Here is a 23,790-nt window from a genome sequence, read left to right as displayed (position 1 = left end):
ATAATATAATGAAATAATAAAATAAAATAATAAAATGAAATAATAAAGTAAAATAATAAAAATAAATGAACTAAAAAATAATTAAATTTTAAATTTAATTTAAAATTATAAAATAACAAAATAAAATAGAATATATATATATATATATATATATATATATATATATATATATATATATATATATATATATATATATATATAATGTGTGTGTGTGTATGTATGTATATTCTATATACTTCCTCCAGAAAAAAAGACTCTTGTTTGTATAAGTGCATGAACCAAGCAAAACTCTTTCACACATGGGGAGTATGACTCTATAAGCATTCAAATTGATTGCAAATTAAGTGGTGAAGTTATGCAATAATATTATTTTACAGATGTTAGACTGAAAAAATGAAGCAGAGTCATTCTTGGGTCAAAGGTCAGGCTATTTTAAGCAAGTGTTTGGCGAGAGAAATGGGCATTGTTGCACTGGACACATTCCTCCCAGAGTTTTGCTTCAAAAAGTGCTGAATTCACACATTCTGTAAGGGTTGAAAAGAAGTGTGTGTACATCTAGTCTAGGTCAGAGTGTTGAGCTGAAATTCAACTAAAAGCTGAACATTTTAGACTTCGATTTAATGATGCTGAACAAGATATATCTCCTTTGGCAACTTTAAAAAGGATTGAATGTGCCCTAAAGGCAGGTTGTAAACTCAAATCTCTTAAACAGAGCATTTGGCTCATTTCCAGTCTGGATGCACAGTACAGTTATCAGAATCTGCTGTAATAGATCTTTATGGCCAAATCTGGTTTGTTGCCTATATTTGAAATATATATAATATATATAATATATATATATATATAATTTTTTTTTTTTTTTGCCTGTCTGTTACGTAGACTAACCATGTTCCAAACACTTTTCGTTATTCAGCGTACTTGAAAAACTTATTCTGTATCAGCGATTGAAAAATTACATTTTAACTTAACTGGTTCTTTATGATGAGCTGTGCGATGATAAGCCTGTATGATTAGTTGTTATGATTCAAGTACAAGTTGGCAGCTCTGTCAAAAATAAATAAATAATAATAATAATAACAATAACAACAACAACAACAATAAATACAAATAAATAAAAATAAAATAATAATAATAATAAAATAAATAAAATAAATAAAATAACCTGTGACTCCTAATTTATTTATTTATTTTTTCAGATCTAATTAATTGTAATTCAGACTGAAAATCTTAATCTGACTCTGATTGTCTGTTTTTAATTTCCTCTCGTCTCGACTCCCTCCATAAGTGTTTATTTTCAGGAATAAATAAAGGCAGGGGTAAATATAGTAAGGCCCCATTTGATTGGTCAAATTTAAACAACCAATACATACAAGAAATGTGATTTATCATATGTCTGCAATACATAACGCATGTACTATTATCGCGATAATGATAATCTTGCCAAGTTAATATATTAGTTTATTTAAAAATTACCTTTTAACTTTAAGATTACATTTAAACTTATTTTACACTCTTTTCTTTATATAACTTTATGAAACCAACGTCTTTACTAAAAGTCGTTTTAAAAAGAATTATTTTCTTCATCATGAACATTCCTGGTCACTAAAAGGATTTAACTTAACAACATTTATTTTCAATTTTGCTTTCAAAAACAACCTTCTGGCCTCGTTGAAGGCCTCCTAATGCACAGTTCTCACATTATTATCCCATCAATGCCAAAGAGACAGATCTTTAGAAAAACAGTTTTATCTGAAGGACGTTTCACACAGATAAGTCTGATTGGTGTCTTCAGAAATCTCAAAAAATCTTCCTACGAAAAACCCTCAAAAATTCCCAGAAAACAAAGGTATCAATCTCTTTTTATCACAAGATATCACAAGACTCTTTTTAACCACAGAAAGAAACACTGAGATAAGAAAAGACGGAGGATTGAGGGGGGAAATGCAAACACTCCCTTGTTGAACAATGGATGATAGCTACACAATTGCCACCTTTAAAAATTACCTTTTAGAAATTCGGTATTAAAATGGAAACTGCCCACCAACACACTGCTAAAACTGTCCCAACACAAATCAATTAGGTTAACTTATTTGGTTTTACAAAGTGAAGTGGATTAAACATAAAACAATTGTCACAAAGCAACCTCAAAACTTGTGTTGATTCCAACCCTGGCTCATTCTGATTAAGTACCCCTATATACATTTCTAGTGAACACCAGATATGTCCCAGGAGCTACGTGTTTTGCAGTTTTTGTTTTCACGCCAGAGGCCGCTGTCAACTGACTGACTGACTGACTGACCAACAAACTGATCTCCCCAACCTTCCTCATACCCAAAACCCAACCAATAGTGTTTTAAAAAGCACGAATTTGACCAGCCTCCATTCCCTAAACCCAACAGACTGTTTTGTCATAACAATTCGGAAAAAAAGCCTATACGGAAGCCCGATTTTTACCATGTTTTCAGATTTTACCCCTTTCTCACCGTTATTTACTAGCTTATTTTACATTTTGGCTTTTGTTTTACTCGCTTTCTTGAACCATTCTTCACCAGACTCGAACCCCATTGTTGCAGTCAACTCCTATTTGCGTCTTAAATCCGCCGACGTACATGTCAAGCTACTAGACTAACGGAAGTAAGCGGTCAGCTGGTGAAAAGGAAAAGCGTGAAAAGGAACAGTGTCATACCACCCCATAGCGTTCGTTTTAAAGACGAAATGCAGCCATACGTACTTCTAGCTAAATAATTTGCGATCTCCAGAAATGTATATAGAGCTACGTTTTCACAATGAGCCTGTGTTGGTGGATTTGCCTCATTTCAAATAAGTAGTTTGAATGATTAGAAAAAATCTTGAAGTGTACAAACGTAGACCTGTCACAATAAAGAATTTTTGTTGTGCGATATATTGTCAATTTGAGCTCATTTTATGCCACGGACTATATATAATGACATACAACAGCATAATGAAAATTGCCATGAGCACATTCTAGGGGCAATCTTAAGGGTTTGAACACTTTTGTCAATTGGTGAAGTTTATTCCTCGCCACTAGCTTGCTTGGTTTGGGATTTGTGGAGCTGCGCATTGATGGATTTGCTCTTCAGTGTTTGGACTTTCAGCAGTGAAAGTTAAATCACACTGAACTAAACTAAACATCAGCTCTGAAAACTGGACTGACACAGTTTCCATTTACTAAAACTTCTATGTTAAGCTGCTTTGACACAATCTACACTGAAAAAAAGTGTTGCATGCAGAACTGTTGCAAACAATGTAGTTGTGTTGAATTTAAACAAAGAAATTAAGTTTAATAATGTTCAACTTAATTTGTTTGTTTAAATTCAACACAAATAAATTGTTTACAACCTGTTAACGTAAAAAAATTAAGTAAATCCAAGGAATCATCTTTAAATAATTTTTTTTTAGTGTACATTGTAAAAGCGCTATATGGATATAAAGATAAAAGGAACTGAATTGTAAAATGGCGTTATTTAGAAATTTGTCAATATATATTGCAAAACAAAAAATGATTAAGGTCATGACCATGTGTTGCACGATAAGTGGATATATTGATTATTGTGACAGGCCTTTACAATAGTAGAGCAGTTCACTTCTAGAGGTTAACACTCCATCCATTTCCTGCAGAGACGCCTACTGTGAGCTCTCAGGTTGGTAATCTTTAACTTCTGTTTTTTATTTTTAGAATGAACACATTTAACAGCTAAAGTTATGGTAAAACAAAAAAACTACATCACACATGGTGTTGTACAGGAAATTCACAAGCAACAGCAAAATAGCAAGAGCAAGCAGTTCCCATGAAGCACTGCATGATGTAATTGAGTAAGTTCATGACTTCAAATTAATAGTTTTATAATTGTTAATCAATTGTATGTAGTTTATGAGAGTGCTGTTCTTTCCTTTCTCCATTAAACTTATAAAACTAAAAGTAAATTGTATCGGTATTTATCGTGTAGTAGGGTCACAATAGATCGCTTAAGCATCGACATTGCAACATCCGAATCTGCAAGTGTCACATTACAGAATCTCAAACGATTTCAGATGAAATTCAGGTGAACTATTTAGTCTCCACTTTTCTTACTAATTAGCAATTCCCTCCACTAACTACATTATATAAAAAAAAAATTACGAATGTTTTGCTTCTTACACTTTCTTTGCATACCTGAAACTTGCCTATAGCACTTATTTGTTGCTTTTATAGTCGTGTAAATTGCTTCCTTGCCCTTATTTGTAAGTCGCTTTGCTAAGCGTCTGCTAAATGACTAAATGGCAATTGAACTATTTTGCACACAAGAAATTACAAAGTTTGCTGCTTTAACAAAGATTACTGGTGTAAATATTAAAGACTATACGCTGTTATTTTACATTTGATTATTGAATTCCTCTTGCACGACTGTTATACTCCACCCTAAAACAATAAAGCACTGTTTATTTCACTTCTTCTTTGTCCTATTGTTGTTTTTATCTGTGCAACATTTACTTTTATTTTGCATATTTTAGTATCATTTTGTATATGGTTTGCAGATACGCAACCCTACAAAGTAATCCTCATCAATGTAGAATTCCAAATATTTCCGAGTCAGCAAAACTAAATTCATATCTCAAAATAAATTGCAGAAGACAAAAAATAACCGCAATATGTTTTTTTCCAATATTTTGTAATAACATATATAGATACAGAAACTAGCAAAAACAAAATTAGTGCAATCTTATATAACCTTTTTATGTTCTTATTAAAACGAATTATTACTATCAATTTTGCAATACTGCGATATTGACAATCCAACCACAGAGAAACCAAAGCAACCACAGAAAACCGCAGTCACTATTTCCAATGACTTTCTTTTTTCACTTCTTTATTGTGTACTGAATGTTAAATACCAGGGTTCAACGCTAAGGGTTTTTTTCTACTGGGCCAATCGGACCAGTGATTGAGATTTTGACTTGCCCTGCTAAAGTTTTCACTGGCCCCACCAAAAAAAAAAGAAAAGTTAATAGCTATTTCTTAGCCACAGATTTTAAATAATGTGTCAAAATAATGTCTGTGGATCTGGAATTTAAACATTTAAAAAATGTTAATAAATGTATAATGAGCAAAATTCAAGATTTTATGCAAAGGAAAGAGCAGTATGGAAAAATCTGCTGCGGTTTTATTGCAATTCTAAATTATTTTTATAAAAATGGCTTGCCAACCTGTCAACTCTTTTTTTTAGTTTCTTAATTTTGTACCGATGTAATTGTCTGCTTCCAAGACTTTAGAAACAGGCGTTTTCTTAAAGGGTGCTTTCACAATTGCCTTATTTAGTTCGACTGAATCGCACTAGAGTTCGTTTTCCCTTTTGGTGCGGTTCGTTTGGGCAGGTGAGCAATCGTACTCGAAGGCACACCAAAAGCGGACCAAATAAGAGTACCGAGACCTGCTTGAAGAGGTGGTCTTGGTACGCTTTCAAACAAACCCTGGAGTGGTTCGTTTGTGGTGAGAATATGATTCGTACTTAAACAGGTCCAACCGCAAAAAGTACTGCGACTTTTGGACTAATCCAGCTGCCGTAGGCTGATGCGCTTTGCATTATGGGATATGGAGGAAAAATATTTGTTGACAGCGCTTTACTAAAAGAGAGAGAGAGAGGGGAAAACATTACCTGATGGATCATTGGTAATATTTCCGCAAGATAACCATGTCGCAGTTAAGCTAAATTAATTCACGCCTCCTCCTGAAGTGACGAGCGATGCCTTAAAACACTGTTTATCCAGCCGCAGCCACGCTTTATTCTCGAAATGTATAGTTTGTATAAAGCAGGGATACAATCAGTCAGCGCAGTCGTCCCTCCAGAGTAAAAACGACATTTTGTGTCTGCCGGTTTTGTTTACTTGTCTATTGTGGACTTGTGAACTTGTACAAAGTTCATTGGCATTTTCCCGCACGTGAATTCTGACCAATCAATAAGCAGTTTAGGAAATAGGATCAACAACATCTGGCCAATGTGAGGTGGTGATTTTGTCAGATGACTGCATTTTGGTTCGTTTCAACTGGTTCGGACCAAAGTCAGCAGTGTGGTGTGAAAACGACACAAAGACGGCAGAAAATGCAACAATGTATCATTTATTGCCCTTGTTCCGGACCAAATGAAGCAAACTACAGATGTGAAAGCACCCTAAGCCTCATAGTTTGATGTTGCTGCCATGTTGCCATCTTTTTGCTTTATTGGTTGTTACCAGGTTATGAAAAAAATAACATGCTCATCGTTACTGGCCGATAGGGGTCAATAACAATCCTGTCTACTGTCCTGAGCGTCTTTCACGCTTGCCACGGGCCACCGTGCATTCCTTAATGTTGAGCCCTGAATACTGTCAATTAACAATAAATAGGCCTACAGGAGTGTTTCAAATGCGATAAGCTAATCCTAACACATTATTTCTCCACAATTTCAACGATAGGAGGCAAGGGGTAGGTAGGCGGATCTTGGTTTAAGTGCACAGGAAGGAAAAGCCCACGTTTCCTCCCAAGAGAAGAGTCCGAGTATCAGGAGAGATGCTCCACCCTACAAACTGGAGGAAACTGCAGGAAGGAACAGAAGCGCTCTTGGACACTTTTGTTAGACATAATCAGGTCTGCTGAGGCACAGAACATTCTTAAAAGGGGCTGCCAAGCGTCTTGGCATGGATAAATGAAATGAGAATTCATTCCGTTCTGGCCCTGAAGAACAGTCTGTGATATGTGCCCGGTAAAAAAACAACACAAGGTTGAGTTCGTCTCTCCGTGTTGAAGAACAAGTCAAAACACTCTCCTCCTCCAGAGCAGAATGTGGAGATTTGTTTGGATTTCCTGTAGTGCTGACAGCCCAGCTCGCGACACTGATACATATCCTGAGGGAAATGTACTCGGAATACCAGGTGGAAAAAAATGTGAGGAATGTCCCTTATTAACACGACATAACTCTTGTGAGGACGTTCGCTCGCATTTCGCTCTCCTGACAGGAAGAGATAAAGGGATCTGACACATGCAAGAGATTGCGTTTGCGGCCACAGTTGCATTCCATTATTTAGATCCATAGTTCAATGAGTTTACTAGCTGTTCAGTAATAAATCACACATTTTTGGTATTTTCTGTAATAAAAGCTTCTATTTATAGTAACTCTCAACATGTTATGTACATTTATTAATGCACAATATGTAATGAAAATTACTTCAGAGAAATGACCATGGCTGATGTTAATTTCTACATTCATATATATATTTTCACCTTGTATAAATGAACATTAATATGAATGTACAAACCTGAACTCAAAAAGCATCAGTATTATAGATCAGTAAATTCTAGAAAAAATGTGGTTCACTGTTAGACATTGAGAATGCAATTGTTACCAGGGAATGCGACACTGACAACAGAGGTGCAGATCCACATGCAGGTTTAACAGCAAGGTGAGGTAAGCAGTGGTCAATACAGGGGCAAACAGATGTAGGCAATCCATAACGTAGTGAAAGTAACAGGTAGAGTATAAAAACACATGAAAACAAAACAAAGTAAACACGTTGTAATGTCACTAGATGTAAACAAGTTTTGGCGACTGGAGTGAGTGTATGTGCTGCTTAAATAGTGTGCGTAATCAGTCCTTGACAATCCTCCAGTGGTGCGTGTGTAATCAGTCAGAATGAGGAACATCTGTGTGTGAGCGGAGTGCATGTATGAAGTTGTAGTCCAACAATGGTGGATTTGTAGTCCATAAGTGATTGACTGTATTCCAGCTATCCAGGGAGTTATGATTGATGGTGATCGTGACGGCAATAACTACTAGTAAACAATTTGATACATTTATAATTTGCTTAGTGCGTTTATTTTGTTAATGATAGAAATGTATTAAGTTTTAGAGTCTCTTTAACATTTATGTTTATTTTAAATCATAAGAGACCATTTACTTTCTTTTTGTTTTTGACTCTTAAAACTATTTGCCTTTGCAATGTTGGTATATTAAAATAAAGTAGTTAAATAAATAAAAAAATCTACTGGACTTCATTTAGTAATGGATTTAAAAAAAATAAAAAATTCAATATATGTCGATACTGAATGATATGAAACATTATATTGTGATTTTGCTGAATTGCCCAGCCCTATTTGTGTGAATTCTTTTATTTTATTTTGTGGTTAAAAAAACATGACTCGAGTCGGCTGAAAACCAAAACCAATATACAATAGCTTAAATTATGCTAATAAAAAACATAAAAGCCAATAAAATAACCATATTTTATTGACAGTGAAGGAGTCAAGCGTTTTCATAGTGCGAGCGACAGTGCATGCTTAGATGTATTTATGGGTACATGAGAGGAATATTGAACATTTAGAACTTTGAATGCAGCACATGCTAGCTAGCCGACAATTCACTCTGTTGCTCTTGCTCTTTGGTTGGCACAACAAGTAACGCTTGCAAGACACACGCGTTGAAATGAATAGGTTTCAGAGCGTAGGGCTTTCTGTGCCTGTTGTAAAAGTCACTTCATTCTGTGTTAAGATGGCGTATCATAGACCTTTTCTTTGGCTCATATTTTTAGCCCTATTTCTCTTTCAGTCAAAAACTGACAATTCCGTGCATCTCTAATGGGAAGTGGTTTAGGTTGTAACTTAAATAAGTTTTAGGCTACTGTCCAGAGTATATTTCTGAGACTGCCATTGAAATTAATGGTTTCCATAGTGAAGTGCTTTCCGTGTCCATTGTAAAAGTTGCTTCATACTGCATGAAGGCGGAGCATTATAGCCCTTTTCTTAGGCTCATATTTTCAGCTGTATTTCTCTATCAGCCAAAAACTGAAAGTACAATTTCAGCCTATAATTTTTGTTGGGTAAAAATTCAGTGCCTCTCTAATAGAGAAGTGGTATGGGTTGTAACTCAAAAAAGTTATAGCCCACTCATCAGGGTATATTTTTGAGATTTTGAAATGAAATGAATGGGTTTCATAGCGTAGTGCTTTCCATGTTTATTATAAAAGTCGCTTCTCACTGCATGAAGGTATCGCATCATAGGACTTTTCTTTCTCAGCTGTATTTGCCTTTTTATTTCTCTTTCGATCAAAACCTGACAATGCCATTTCAGCCAATAATTTTTGGTGGTCGAAAATTCAGTGCATCCCTAATGGGGGAGTGGTTTGGGTTGTAAATCCAATAAATTATAGGCTACGGTCGAGGCTACATTTTTCTTTTAAACGTCAGATAAAGTGATTTTATATTTTATTTTATACATAAAACCAATATATTTTTTAATGAGTCCACTATGTTACCAATAATAACATAAGCTGCTTGACAAATAGTAATGTCTACAATGCACAACCATTGTCTACACTAATGTGACAGAGGTCATTGCAAAGAACTTGTGTAAACATATACTTACAAGTACAATTTAAGCTGTATTATGTATCCCCTTGCTCTTGAGAAATCCTATGTTCCAAAATCTGTCAGACAACATTTGCACAGTTGCTTGTGTTGTTGGGAATTCTTTATGAGAATGCCGTGTACTAGTGTTTTGACAGTTCACAGTTGCAAAACTCTCACATTAAATACGCTTTCTGAGAACATTGCATTCCAATCCATGATGTTTGTGTGTTTTTAAATGCAAGTACATGTCTTATGTAACCACCCTCCGACAAACTTAAATCTGGTCTAATTACTTAGGGTTTCCTTACAGATTTAGTCCACCTAAAAGTGAAAATTGACTATGGCTATTTTAGTAGAATAAATTTACTACAGTAGTGTGTAATAATACTTTACAACTCCTTATACATGTTATATTCCTGTAATGTTTAACTTTTCTTTAATATTATCTAAAATTCAACCACCAGGGTCATGTCAGTGTTACCCTCAGAATGACTGCACATGTGTTTTGGAGAGTCTAGTTTCTATTCACTTGCATAATATGATGGATTATTACTTTTTTGTTCTCTGCTGAAGAGAAAGCCATGCACAAGGGAAAGCATGAGGACGAGAAAATGATAAAAGATCTTTTATTTCGACTATTCCTAAGAGGCCAATTAGTGAATTAGTCATTCGAGTAACACTGGATTTTATTAATCTGCGTTTAAGATTCTGTTTGAGGCCAATTCACACCGACCCAACAAACACCTCGCAAACATTCTGTAGGTTGTTAGATTTACAGCGTTGGGAAACATACTGTCATTTTTACACCAGCCAAACAAACACCAAAAGGGTTTAAACACAATGCCTCAAGCAATTTGGTATTTGCTGAGGTAGTGTGAACTGGGTAAAAATGTATATATTATATTATCATTTACTTAAGCGTGTAAGACTTTTTTCCCATAGCACAAAAACTCTAAAATTAATGTTCAGATGTCTCTTGCACGATGAAAGAAAATTTAAATAGATCCAGAATTCAAATACTTTTTAAAAAAAAGATGTGTTCACACCTGTGATTTGGTTTGGATTAAATAATAATAATAAATAATAATTTATTTTGTGCAAATCTACCTAGTCTTCGCACTGCCATTTTAAACCCAAACCTTAAGATGACATATAATTTATATATATAAATATAGAACTCATCGACAATTACTTTGTTGACTGTATGAACATATCATGGTATCCATCTTATTTTCGCATTAGATGGCCACTGTAACTTCAATGTGTCCAAACGTTGAGTTTGATTCACTTCCATTGATTTTTAGCCAAATAGAAAAGTTTGTTATACTGCTAGATGTTGCAAATTTTTTTTTTTTTAATTACTTTAATCTTACTATTGGAAATAAACACCTGGCTTGTGGCATTAGCCCAAAAAGGCAAATGAATCAGGGTATCTTCCGTCCAATCCATATCCGTTTTCAAACAAAAAAGGAAAACGAAGAAATCGACCGCATTTCGTTTGCTCACAAAAAAACAGATTTTGGCCCGATTTTCTTTTTTTTAATTTAGGGGAGGAAAAGGGATAAATGACTTTAAAATTCATTATACACATGTAGGCGGTACTGAAACGGCTATTTTTCTCTGATTGGTCAACCAAATCTGAGCTCGTGACGTAGTCGTCAAAATAAGAGCCCTCTGTGGACCAGCACCCAGGCTTTTATTTATTATTATTTAATTACATATATAAACAAAGTTGACATATTCTGTCATGTGATCAGCTACCAGGCTTACATTCATTGCGTTTGCATAAATGAAATAAAAACGTAAATTAGCAGTATTATTAGACATTTGCCATAAAAAAAAGGTCATAGTTCGCTGCCAAACATCTTGCTGCTGTGCACCTGATGCTGAGCAAAGACAGCCATCAGCACCTGGTTTGCATGATTGTTTCCAAGCTACTGTAGGCCTAAATAATAATAATAACAATAATAATATTGATAATAATAATAATAGGCTGATAATATTAAGAAGAATTAATATTATTCACTCAGTGTTTTTTTTTACTTTTTAGTTTTTTAATCGTTTTTAGCAGGACCGGAATAAAAACACATTGGGCGCAATTGCTATAACAAAGGGTACCATTTTTTATTATTTTATTTCCTCCTATTGATTTTCATTAAGCTATACATACAGAAATGTATATGCAACAGAAATGCGGCTTAGAAGCCTTTACGATTAATTAACCGTGACGAATTAAAGCACAGTTAATAGTGAAATCAACTAATCGTTGCATTCCTATTCCTATATCATTGGCCTTTTCTACAAACGCATCCAAATGCTTTCGGCTGCCCGCACCACTCGCTTATGGTGACTCACGCTCTGCGCAGCCTCTGCAGCTCATGCTGTATTGAACAGACGCACGTCACTTCATAAGAATAGCAGTCGTTTTTTGAATGAACTAAATTTATTTTTGATGTCTTGGTCATACTATTTAGAGGGTCGAAATTAATTAGAATAACCCAAAATTAATTAGAAATACCCATTTAATTCACTTCCAAACAGACAGAGTAAACTGTCGATGAGCATATAATGACCGAATTTGCATCTCTGGTTGACTAGCCCTTTAAAGGAGTTCAAAGCGTGTGTCCTGCGTGTCATTTCGTTCAGCCAAAGAACAGATGGAAGTCAAGGCCAAAGAGGCAGTGTTGTAATTACAGGCTTCTGATGGCTCTTTAATCTGTTATAGCCACTGGGGTAGTAATCGCCGTGTCTGATCACAGGAAGGGGCATTCAGAGCTCTCCCACCCAAGTGCATGCTGGTACAACAACACCGCCTGGGTGAAGGGACAGCTGAGGATCTCCACCAAGGAATAAAAATAATGAGTATTTGTAGGATTTACTGATGTGGCTTTGCTGGAGGATACCGGCGAGGAAAGGATTATGGTCTCACGGCGTAATCTAGGTACTGGCATGAGCAATGCTAACGCCACTTTCCAGGACATATGTTAAGTGGTGCTGAGCGTTGCAGGGGTAAAGTCTTGTCTCTCCTAGGATAACTGCGCTAGCCTTTGACCTCGATTCAAGTAAACACAGACATCTGGGAGGTTATTGTGTCCATTTCTATGGCAACGCTCGGTGACATCCAGGCACAATTTAGGCATACAGTGGCCCTAAAAAGTAGCTGGATGTTTAAGCCACATTTAAATGCATGAACAGTCTCAACTAAAGGTAGTGAAAACGAATGTAACACACAGGCGTAAATGGAAGACTCTTCCTTAACATTTCTGTAAAAGAGAAGAATCTGATAGGGAGAATCTGAGGAGAAAGGTATCAAAGCCCAGCAAAAGTTAAGGCCAGGATGAGAAGGACAGAGCCCATACAGCAATGCCCTGGAGGCATCACCCTCATCCAGACTCACTGCAACGAGAAACAAGCCGCACCTATGAAGGCCACAGGACAAACAGCCAGATTAGAGAAGCTTAGATACACATAACCTCAGTCTGTTGGATCTACACTATCTAGAACTGTTAATGATCTCACAGCAGAGTTTGTTTCACCTCAAAGTAATCGATAAGCCCAATGGCCAATGTGGACACGCATAAAACATCCCGGTCACAATCTATTCTACATCCTCACTTTCACACATCACAAAACTAACCCTTTCTGAATGAATCAGCTGTTTTGAAGGAATCATTTAAAAGGATGAGATCCAATTACTTAATGATCACAGAGTTAGTTACCCAAATACACATGAAACACGCAAGCTGAGTCTGGTTTGAACGCCCCATTGGGGTTAAGGTTTTCTCAGCCAAGACAAAGTGCTTTCATTGTGGTGGCCATTGCTTGAATACTGTTTTTTGGAAGTCAGACGATAGATTTCAATTCACAACGACATCACATACACCTAATTCAAAGCCGACTGGGCAGGAAGAAACATGGCGTTTTAAAAATTGTCTATTCTTAACCCAGCAACAATACAAACGGTCTTAACACAAGTTCTAGTGTAGGCCTTTTTATATCAATATTAATATTGTTCTGAGCACAATACCCACATCCTCCACAGAAAAGCCTTGCCGGATCAGTGGGCAGCAATCTTCACACTTGTCCTATTATATGGGAAACTCAAGAGCGAACGGTTTGCTGAAGTCAGTGCTTGAGTTATGCAGAGCAGAACGCTGAGAGACTGCTAACAAGTGCCTTTGAGCTTGCCATGAAACAGTTCAGCGTTTCTAAACACAACAACAACAAAAAAAAAACAACAAGGAGATGGAAAACCTTCTGTATATTGATATATTTTGATATTTTATCACTGCTTCACTTTATTTAGTCCTTCTTGTTGAGCCAGGTGGCTTGGGTTCATTAATGCACCCTTGTCAGATGGCAACCTGTCCTCAGAGGTTACTGCGACACCATGTCTTGCATTCCAAAAGAGGAACAGTTGCTGGCCAAACATGCAAATTGGGCTCCGGGGTATTATAAATACATTATACAAAGACATTAGAGACTTAACAGTAATGGATGGAAAAATGGATGTAAAACTAAAGCTGACATGTGCCCACATGAACAGCTATAATCATAAATACAAATCAATTAACCCATATTAATGTCATTACAAATATTTAAGTCCTTGTTTTTTTTTTTATGAAGAATGCTAAAAGTTCGGATGCAATGATTATAGATTTTGGTTGTATGATAGGGGATATGCAGAGCTAATGCTTCTTTCCGTACAGATATACTTCCGGTGAATGGTTAATGTGACTTTTTTCCATTTTTATGGTTCCTTTTACAGCATCGATGTTGTAATATATAATATATATGAAATTCACCAGAAATTTTTAATTTAGGTAAATTTCTGTAATTTAATTTCCTTTATTTTACAGTATATTTCTGTGATTTCATGTCCTTTATTTTACAGTAAATTTTATTAATTTAATTTCCTTTATTTTACAGTAAATTTATGTGATTTAATGTCCTTTATTTTACAGTAAATTTCTGTGATTTAATGCCCTTTATTTTACAGTAAATGTCTGTAATTTAATGTCCTTTATTTTACAGTAAATTTATGTGATTTAATGTCCTTTATTTTACAGTAAATTTCTGTAATTTAATGTCCTTTATTTTACAGTATATTTCTGTGATTTCATGTCCTTTATTTTACAGTAATTTTATTAACTTAATGTCCTTTATTTTACAGTAAATTTCTGTGATGTAATGTCTTTTATTTTACAGTAAATTTCTGTAATTTGATGTAATTTATTTTACAGTAAATTTCTGTAATTTAATGTCCTTTATTTTACAGTAAATTTCTGTAATTTAATGTCCTTTATTTTACAAGAACATTTCTGTAATTTAATGTCTTTTATTTTACAGTAAATTTCTGTAATTTAATGTCCTTCCATCCCTGTTTACAAATAAACATCTGCACAAAATATAACAGCTGCACAAAATCTTTGATAAATAAAATACAGTCCAGGTTTTTCTCCTGCTTAAAACTGTTGCACAACATTTCAAATTATTTAAAAAAAATCTTTGATAAATAAATACAGTGCAGGGTTTTTCTCCTGTTTAACACTATAGACAGCACTACTGTGCTGCTGGTTTTTCTATGGCTACAGAACCATAGAAAACAGAGCTACACTGTTAGAGCAAAAAAAGGAACACACTTTAATAGTAACACAACAAAAAGTATTATAGCACAGAAAAGAACCACAATGAATCTAAATATGAAACTCAGTATTTTATGTCACAATTTCAGTGTTGTTATAAGTAATCCTGTTTACCACAGTTGTGTGATTTATAAACAACAATTAAATCAGCTGTATATGTTTTATAGTTACACATTTACATGTATGTATTGTGCACAAATATTAAACAGTGCACATATGGAAGATATCTAAAGATAGGTTTCACTGTAACAAATCCTACACTTTTTTCTTTTGTTTTATTTAGTTTTGACTAAACTTGTTTTACTAAATATTAAATAAGGAGATGAAAACGGATAGATGGTAGATATTAGAAGTAACGAAATTGTTTCAGAGTACTTTGATGAAATGCTGGTTAAGCATATAAATGTAAACAGTTATTATAACAGAGCAGAACGCAGAGCTAAACGTGCTATAGCGTAAAAGTCAAGAAGAGACTGTCGTGTAATAAATACTGAACTTATAATCAGTGAATATGAGATGGTTTCACTTTCGAAATGTGGTATAAATTCCTTCCATCCTGCCGTTTTTAATTCTTTTGAACACATTCGGGTGCTTCTAATATCATTGTGTGTTTAGTGACTTACAAAAAGTCATAAAGATTTAAAAACAGCAAGAATGTGAGTAAATCAAGTGCACTTTTAACACATTGTTTGCATTCTAAGTAAAACCTAAGGTCTCAGGATGTCATCGATGATTAAATCCAGACGGAGAAAGATCAACATTTTCTCATGCAGGCTAGAAACAGCAGTGTGACGTGACCCGTCCTGCCCTCAGAGGAGACGATCGACTTCATGACACTCCTTACATGCTTCACATGCCTCTCTCTTACACACACACACACACACACACACACACACACATACACAAGTTGGTTTTGGGGGTTCATGAAGACTTATCCATACTAAGGTGGCATGATTTGAGATTTTATGGTCGAGTATTGTGATAACGATATCTCACACAATATAACATTTCCATTGTAAAATGCTATTTAAGTTCTTAAGTCATTTATATACTTAATAATATTAAAATAAATGTGTAATTAATTGTGTCAAGGTGCAAAAAAGTTTTTAAAACACTTTGAATGAAATGAAACCCTCATCAAATATTCCGAATCTGATAGGCTGTTGTCATTTTGCTCCCTTGTCTCAATTCCCGCCATTAGTGTTTAATTTTAGCTCTGGGTTTACCTTTGCGCCGCTCCAGCCAATAGCAGAACAGTAACAACTGGGGAGACGGGGATAAAGATAGTAAGGCCTCATCTGATTGGTCAAATTTTGATAAACAACCAATATATGAATAAATGTAATTTATCACACATGTCTACAATAGATATTAGATATACTGCATCTACTATTATTGCGATAGCAATACTTCAGCTATATATTGCGCTGCCCTAATATATACCCAATTGAGTATGATTTTTATGTTTTGAATTACGAGGACACAAGACATGTTCTCATAAACAACTACATCATCGTAATCGTCTCGTAGGTTATAATATGCCATTATACAAATTTGTGTCCTTGTGAGTAGTAAACCACCAAAACCAGCACACACACAAACACACACACCTTTTTTCTATCCTTATAGGAACTTCCCATAGACAATGACTTTTAAACTGTACAAACTGTTTATTTTGACTTCTTACCCAAACATATCCATTAATCCAACATGACAGAAAACATTCTGAAGTTTTATGCTTTCAAAATTTTTTCACTCTGGATGATTTACAACCTTGTTTACCAATGGGGACCTCAACTTAGGTCCTCACAGTGACAAGTCCCCATAAGTGCATTCATGTTAAAGTCCCCACCATGATATAGTAAAATAAATGATCAATGTAATTTATTACACGTATGTAGCATATACTATTATCAGGATAATGATACTCTTGCGATATATTGCACAGCCATAATCAATACTAAATTAAGTATGATTTCTTTGTTTTGAATTACAAGGACATAAGACATGTTCTTGTAAACAACCACAACAGTGTAATACCTAGGTTATAACGTTTCATTATACCAATTTGTATCCTCTTGAATCGTTAAAAAATGCCAAAACCAGCACACACAGACACACGCCTGGTTTACTTTCCTTGTGGGGACTTCCAATAGACAATGACTTTTAAATTGTACAAACTATGTATAATCTGTCTTCTTACCCCTACCCTATCCAATAATCCATAGTGACAGAAAACATTCTGAAGTTTTACGCTTTCAAAATTCTTCATTCTGGATGATCTACAACCTTGTTTAACCATGGGGAACTCATCTTTGGTCCCCACAGTGACAAGTCCCCATTAGTGAAATCAGGTTTAAGTCCCCACCATGCAGTTAGTCCTCATCTGATTGTTTAAATTTAGATAACCAATACATAAAATAAACGTAATTTAACACACTCATCTGCTATATATATATATATATATTGCATATACTACTATTATGACTGCGATACTTTTGCAATATATTGTGTGGCCATAATACCAACTCAATTAAGCAAGTTTGGAATTACGAGGGCACTAAACCTACTCTCATAAACAACACTGTAATACCTAGGTTATAACATGTCATTATACAAATTTATGTCCTCGTGAGTAGTAAAGGGCTACTCATTGTGGGGACTTCCGATAGACATAATGACCTTTATACCGTACAACCTACATCTACTCTGTCGTCTACATTTATTCTAGTCCTCTTCTGATTGGTCAAATTTAGATAAACAACCAAGACATAAAATAAATGCCATTAATCACACGTCAGCAATTTGTATATTGCATATACTGTTGTCGCGATAACAATACTTTTGCAATATATTGCGCAGCCCATATCCATATTTAATTAATGATTATTACATTTAGAATTACGAGGACACGACATGATCTCACAACAACCACAACATCGTAATATCTAGGTTATAACATGTCTTTATACGAATTTATGTCCTCATGAGTCGTAAAACACTAAAACGAGAACACACATATACACAAACCTGATTTACTATCCTTGTGGGAACTTCCCATAGACATAATGACTTTTATACTGTACCACCTGTATATATATATATATATATATATATATATATATATATATATATATATATATATATATATATATATATATATATATATATATATATATACTTCTAACCCCAATCCTACCCAATAACTCAACATGACAGAAGTTTTATGCTTCATTCTAAATGATTTACAAGCTTGTTTATCCATGGGGACCTTGATTTAGGTGACACAAGTACACATTAATGCATTGAGGTTTAAGTCCCCATTATGAAATAAAAACAAGAACACCCTCACACACACACACACACACACTGAGAACATGTGAAAGTGGGCCAGTGGCTGTCCTGGTTACACAAACCCACTCCCACCATCTGCTGCCGCATCATCATCACAGCGACATCATTCACAGGAAGTGTCTTCATCCTGCGCTCAGGCATGATGTAGCGGAAGAAAACACACACAGACAGGGTGGAAAAAGCCACATGTTAGGCTGCGGGCCGTACTGTCAAGCCAGGACTTGAACACTCTGATGTAGCGATTGGTTTCTCATCTGAGTCATGTTCTCCTGCGGTCGGCGCTGTAGTATCGGTGCGACCCGAAGCGTGCTCGGTCATGCGGAGGGAAAAGCTTGCCATTTTACATCAAACCTGACAGGCCGCTTTCCTATCAAATGTTGCACTACCTGTCGAGCAACTTCTTCTTAAGGAATTACAACACAATTAAAGCTTGATAAACATCTCGATGGTGGGGTAAATCTCCTCTTAGGCATTTCCAACAGGTGTTTTGTGTCAAAATGACGCGTTAAACATTATGCTGTTTGACACAAATAATCGTAGAGGACAGATTTTTTTTCTCAAAAGGTTTCTTATCAGATTTAGATCAAGTGTACACTAAACAGATGATCAATAAAGTCAATATTTTCTATTGTAACTGCAAAATGAGCCTAGAAATATTGCAGTCATATGGATAAATCAGGAGTGTAAATTTACTCTTGACATTGGTGGGGACCTATGAATTATGAATTCAGATTTTTTTATTTGCTGCAAAATCCCTTTACGTTAACATTGCTATTTTATTTATTTTATTCCACTCTATATACAATACAATTCATTAAGTTTAATTAAGGGAATTAAACTTACTGTTACAAATGCTTTATAGAGTTTAATTAAGACGTTTATTTATTTTAGCCATAGCACAAACGAAACGTGTCTCATACATCAGTATGAATTAAAGTTGGTGGAGCACAAGCTTTAGTTTTTCAAACAGTAGTTTCAACCAAAATTCGACATGCTACTCTGAGAGATTAGGAGAGCTGACAGATTAAATTATAGGTGAGGACATTTCAATTAGGAGACATATCCCCTCCACCCATGCTAATTCTACGCTAGAATTAGATAAATTGTCAATACGCCAAAATTTGCTAAATCAGGAACACATAAAAATACTTTCATTAGTACTTTAAATAATAATTCAATAAAAGAAAATATAAATAATCTATATATATATATATATATATATTTTTTTTTTTATTAAATAAAATGAATATAGGTTTTCAGTGTGAATGTTTTTACTCATTTATAAAATAAATGTTTATTTTTAATGACCAATTTTAAGCTAAATAAAATGAATTATGTCAGGAATACTAATGTAAAATATATCAAATCAACTATATACGTCTGGCCAAGTCAATTAAAGAGTTCTCAAGGATCAGAACAATAAAGTATAATATTTCTTGTTTCTTTTGTCATTACAATTGTGGAATAATGATAAAAAGTCATTTATATTAAAGCGATTTGAAGATTAAACTAACTGAAATGTCCTTTTGGGTAACAATTATGTCTAGATAGATAGATAGATAGATAGATAGATAGATAGATAGATAGATAGATAGATAGATAGATAGATAGATAGATAGATAGATAGATAGATAGATAGATAGATAGATAGATAGATAGATGATTGGATAGATAGATGATTTGATAGATAGATAGATAGATAGATAGATAGATAGATAGATAGATAGATAGATAGATAGATAGATAGATAGATAGATAGATAGATAGATAGATAGATAGATAGATAGATAGATGATTGGATAGATAGATAGATAGATAGATAGATAGATAGATAGATAGATAGATAGATAGATAGATAGATAGATAGATAGATGATTGGATAGATAGATAGATAGATAGATAGATAGATAGATAGATAGATAGAGATAGATAGATAGATAGATAGATAGATAGATAGATAGATAGATAGATAGATAGATAGATAGATAGATAGATGATTGGATAGATAGATAGATAGATAGATAGATAGATAGATAGATAGATAGATAGATAGATAGATAGATAGATGATTGGATAGATAGATAGATAGATAGATAGATAGATAGATAGATAGATAGATAGATAGATAGATAGATAGATAGATAGATAGATAGATGTTTCAAAACATAATATTTAGTATGATCACTTAATTCAATTTTATAATAATTATATAGTAAGGTAAGGTCAAAAGTTGGAGTCCTTTTTACAGGATGCTGAATGACAACTGAATTAGTTCACCCACATTTCAACATTATTTCCTTTAAAAAGTAAGTACATTTTAAATGTTAAACACAGATTACTTGTATTTATTACACTTTGTATGTATTTTGTCGTTTGAATTGATGAGGAAAGCAAAATATTATTCAAAACCCTATCAATAAACTAATAATACGACCGCAATCAAACTTCTAAGAAATGTTTATTACTATGTTATTACATAATATCACTAAATAAATATAAGAATGCCTTTGAACAAATAAATACATTGAATAACATTGTAAAAAGTATTTAAAATCGGTGATTACCAAATACGCTCTTGAAGTATTAAGTTTTAAGTTGACCACTTAAGAGTCTATTAGAAAAACAACGTAACAAACAGCATTGCAGGAAGCCGATCTGATATTATTTGATAAAAGAAACAAACAAAGGTGAAATAAAACATGATTGAAGCTCAGCTCAATACGACCTCTCGTGTTCCCATTTGACACACTAGTTCAGTTTTATTATCAAGTATAAGCAAACACAATCAGTTGAAGTCCTTTCATATCTAATCTTCTCCTATCGAGGCCAAAATCTCACATCCTCCTTTCTGAAGTTTGACACAGATATGAGCAAAACTTCAAATGTCTAAGTTAAATAGTATCCAGACACACCCTCAATGTAAACGAAACAAATCCCGAACACGATCACAAATCTGATCGTCAAACCGCTTAAACAAGTCAAGCTCTTCATCGAAATATCGCCTTTGATGTCTTCAAAGAATCTCCCAAAAAGCGGCTCATCCCTGCTTTCCCGTTTTACAACCATATTTCCTGTCCGACTCCCAACAGCAGTGCTGGAGATCAGCGCGTAACAGAGAAAACGCGCGCGCGCGCTTACCTGAACATAATTATTCTCACAGTAATCCGCGACTCTCGTCAGGTTCTGGTAACTCTCCACGAGAGCTCGTTTACCGGCTGGGATTTCTTCCTCTAGTAACATCTGCAACTCTGCCATCTTACATGTCTCCGCAGAGCTTCCTACTCCTCGTCTGTGGGATTTGATTGAGAGCTCAAGCTCAGCCCTGCTGGTGATGTCGGAGTCGTTCTTTTGAACCGAGTCTTTTTGGTGAGTCAATTGAGCTGGTTCATAAATCCGGACTGAACGAGTCGAATATACGACAAAGCTGTTCTGGAGTCAGCGACTCACTGAATCACTGAATCAAAAAAAGCACTCTTAAAGGGAGAGTACAGCTAATTTTTGTAAATTTGCTGGTAAATAAATAGTTTACCCAATTCATTTACCCTCAAGCCATCCTCTATGTACATGACTCTCTTCTTTCAGATGAAAACAGTAGATTTCACTGAATCGAAAAAGGCACTGAAATGGGTAGTTCAGCTATCCAGTAAATTCAACCAAAAAATACATTAACTCATAACTCACACAATCATCTGTGTATATGACTTTCTTCTTTCAGACAAAAACAGTATTTTTAGGGAAATATCGCAAAGTTACGAAGTATGCTATCTCAGATGCAGAAAAGCTAGTTCATGCTTTTATGACCTCAATATTAGATTACTGTAATGCTCTGTTCGCTGGTTGCCCAGCATTCTCTACTAATAATATGCAGTTAGTGCAAAATGCAGCTGAGTTTTTAACAGGTCTACAAAATATGACAATATCATCCCAATTTTATTCTCCCTACACTGCCTGTTCAGTTCCGTATTGATTATAAAACATTGCTTCTTACCTATAAAGCTTTAAATAATCTAGCTGATGTTTATCTAACCAACCTTCTGTTCTGCTACAATCCAGCCCTCTTTTTAAGATCTCAAAACTCACTGTAAAATGACTGATGTTTTCATTACAGACACACATCGGTCCGCTTCATAAGACATGCATTAACCCCTTGACAGCATATGGGTTAGTTTGGTTATGGATTTAAACCTTTTTGGAAGCTTCAAAATAAAAGCCACCATCCAACACTATTATACAGCATGGAAGAGCCAGGATAAAATTGAAAACTCTGAGTGTTCGTCTGGCAGAAAAAATGAGGATTAAGGGTGAGTAAATTATGGGGTAATTTTTATTTTTGAGTGAACTAGTGGCTTTGTCCCTTTATTAATCCAGGGTCGCCACAGCGGAATGAACCGCCAACTTATCCAGGACGTTTTAACGCAGTGGATGCCCTTGGACGCAGTGGACGCAGCTGCAACCCATCTCTGGGAAACATCCACACACTTTCATTCACACTAATTCACTACGGACAATTTAGCCTACCGCATGTCTTTGGACTGTAGGGGAAACTGGAGCATCCGGAAGAAACGCACGGGAAGGTGGGGAGAACATGCAAACTCCACACAGAAATGCCAGCTGACCCAGCCGAGGCTCGAACCAGTGACCTTCTTGCTGTGAGGCGACAGCACTACCTACTGCGCCACTGCATCACCTTTATTTATTTATTTATTTATTTATTTATTTTTAATTATTTTATTTATTTATTTTATTTTACCCTGATTTATTTTATTTTATTTTATTGTTTTTTTTATTATTATTATTTATTATTGTTTAATTTTATTTCATTTCATTCTTCTAAATTCTATAGTAGTGTGTAGTCCTGTGTTATGTTGTCAATTTATGTTTGATTTAGCAGCTTGGTCCTGGAGGAACATTGTTTTGTTTCTTTGTGTCTGCACTGTATATTGTTCAAATGACAACAAAGCCAACTTGACTTGATTTGACAATTATGACAGCTGCTCATAAATATACATTTAGGCATGAATTAATACAGTTTAATTAAACACCAAACAAATTTTAGGTAAAAAAAAGAAAAGAAAATTTAAAAAACAACAATGTAAATACTGTATTCATTCATTTTCTTTTCGGCCTAGTCCCTTTATTAATCTAGGGTTGCCACAGTGGAATGAACCACCAACTTATCCAGCATATGTTTTATGCAGCGGATGGTTTAGCATCATATAATATCATTTGTTTGTTTTAGAAACCAGATGAAATTTCTCAGTTTTTAAAAGACATCTACACAGTTTCTTGTGTAAATACATGATGTGTTGAGTGAAAAGGAAACATTATAAATCGCTATAAAATATTATTTGAACATATTTAGCTTCAATTTAGTTATTACAGTTTAGTTATTACAATTTCAGAAATTATGAATAA

General features: G+C 34.6%; 1 protein-coding gene and 1 long non-coding RNA gene across 35 annotated transcripts in view; both read right to left on the bottom strand.

The window, feature by feature from the left end:
• abi1a (abl interactor 1a) overlaps positions 1-21,735 on the bottom strand; it is a 79,552-nt gene extending 57,817 nt beyond the window's left edge. For 33 of the 34 annotated variants that reach the window (XM_087308263.1, XM_087308270.1, XM_087308271.1 and 30 more), the window contains exon 1: positions 21,514-21,666. In XM_087308263.1, coding sequence (XP_087164389.1) covers positions 21,514-21,630 — 117 coding nt within the window. In that variant the 5' untranslated portion in view covers positions 21,631-21,666. 34 annotated transcript variants of the gene reach the window in all.
• Positions 1,512-4,634, bottom strand: LOC147837937 (uncharacterized). The gene is made up of 2 exons (XR_015524732.1): positions 3,426-4,634; positions 1,512-3,228 (listed from the first exon to the last, which is right to left on the bottom strand). It is a non-coding gene; the product is annotated as an uncharacterized LOC147837937 (long non-coding RNA).
• Positions 21,736-23,790: the final 2,055 nt, after the last annotated feature.

The sequence above is a fragment of the Danio rerio genome, chromosome 24, assembly GCF_052040795.2.
Source record: "Danio rerio strain M-AB ecotype USA chromosome 24, GRCz13ab, whole genome shotgun sequence".
Lineage (NCBI taxonomy): Eukaryota > Metazoa > Chordata > Actinopteri > Cypriniformes > Danionidae > Danio > Danio rerio.
The sequence above is the reverse complement of the archived record's forward strand: the minus strand, read 5'-3'. Positions and strand labels throughout refer to the sequence as shown.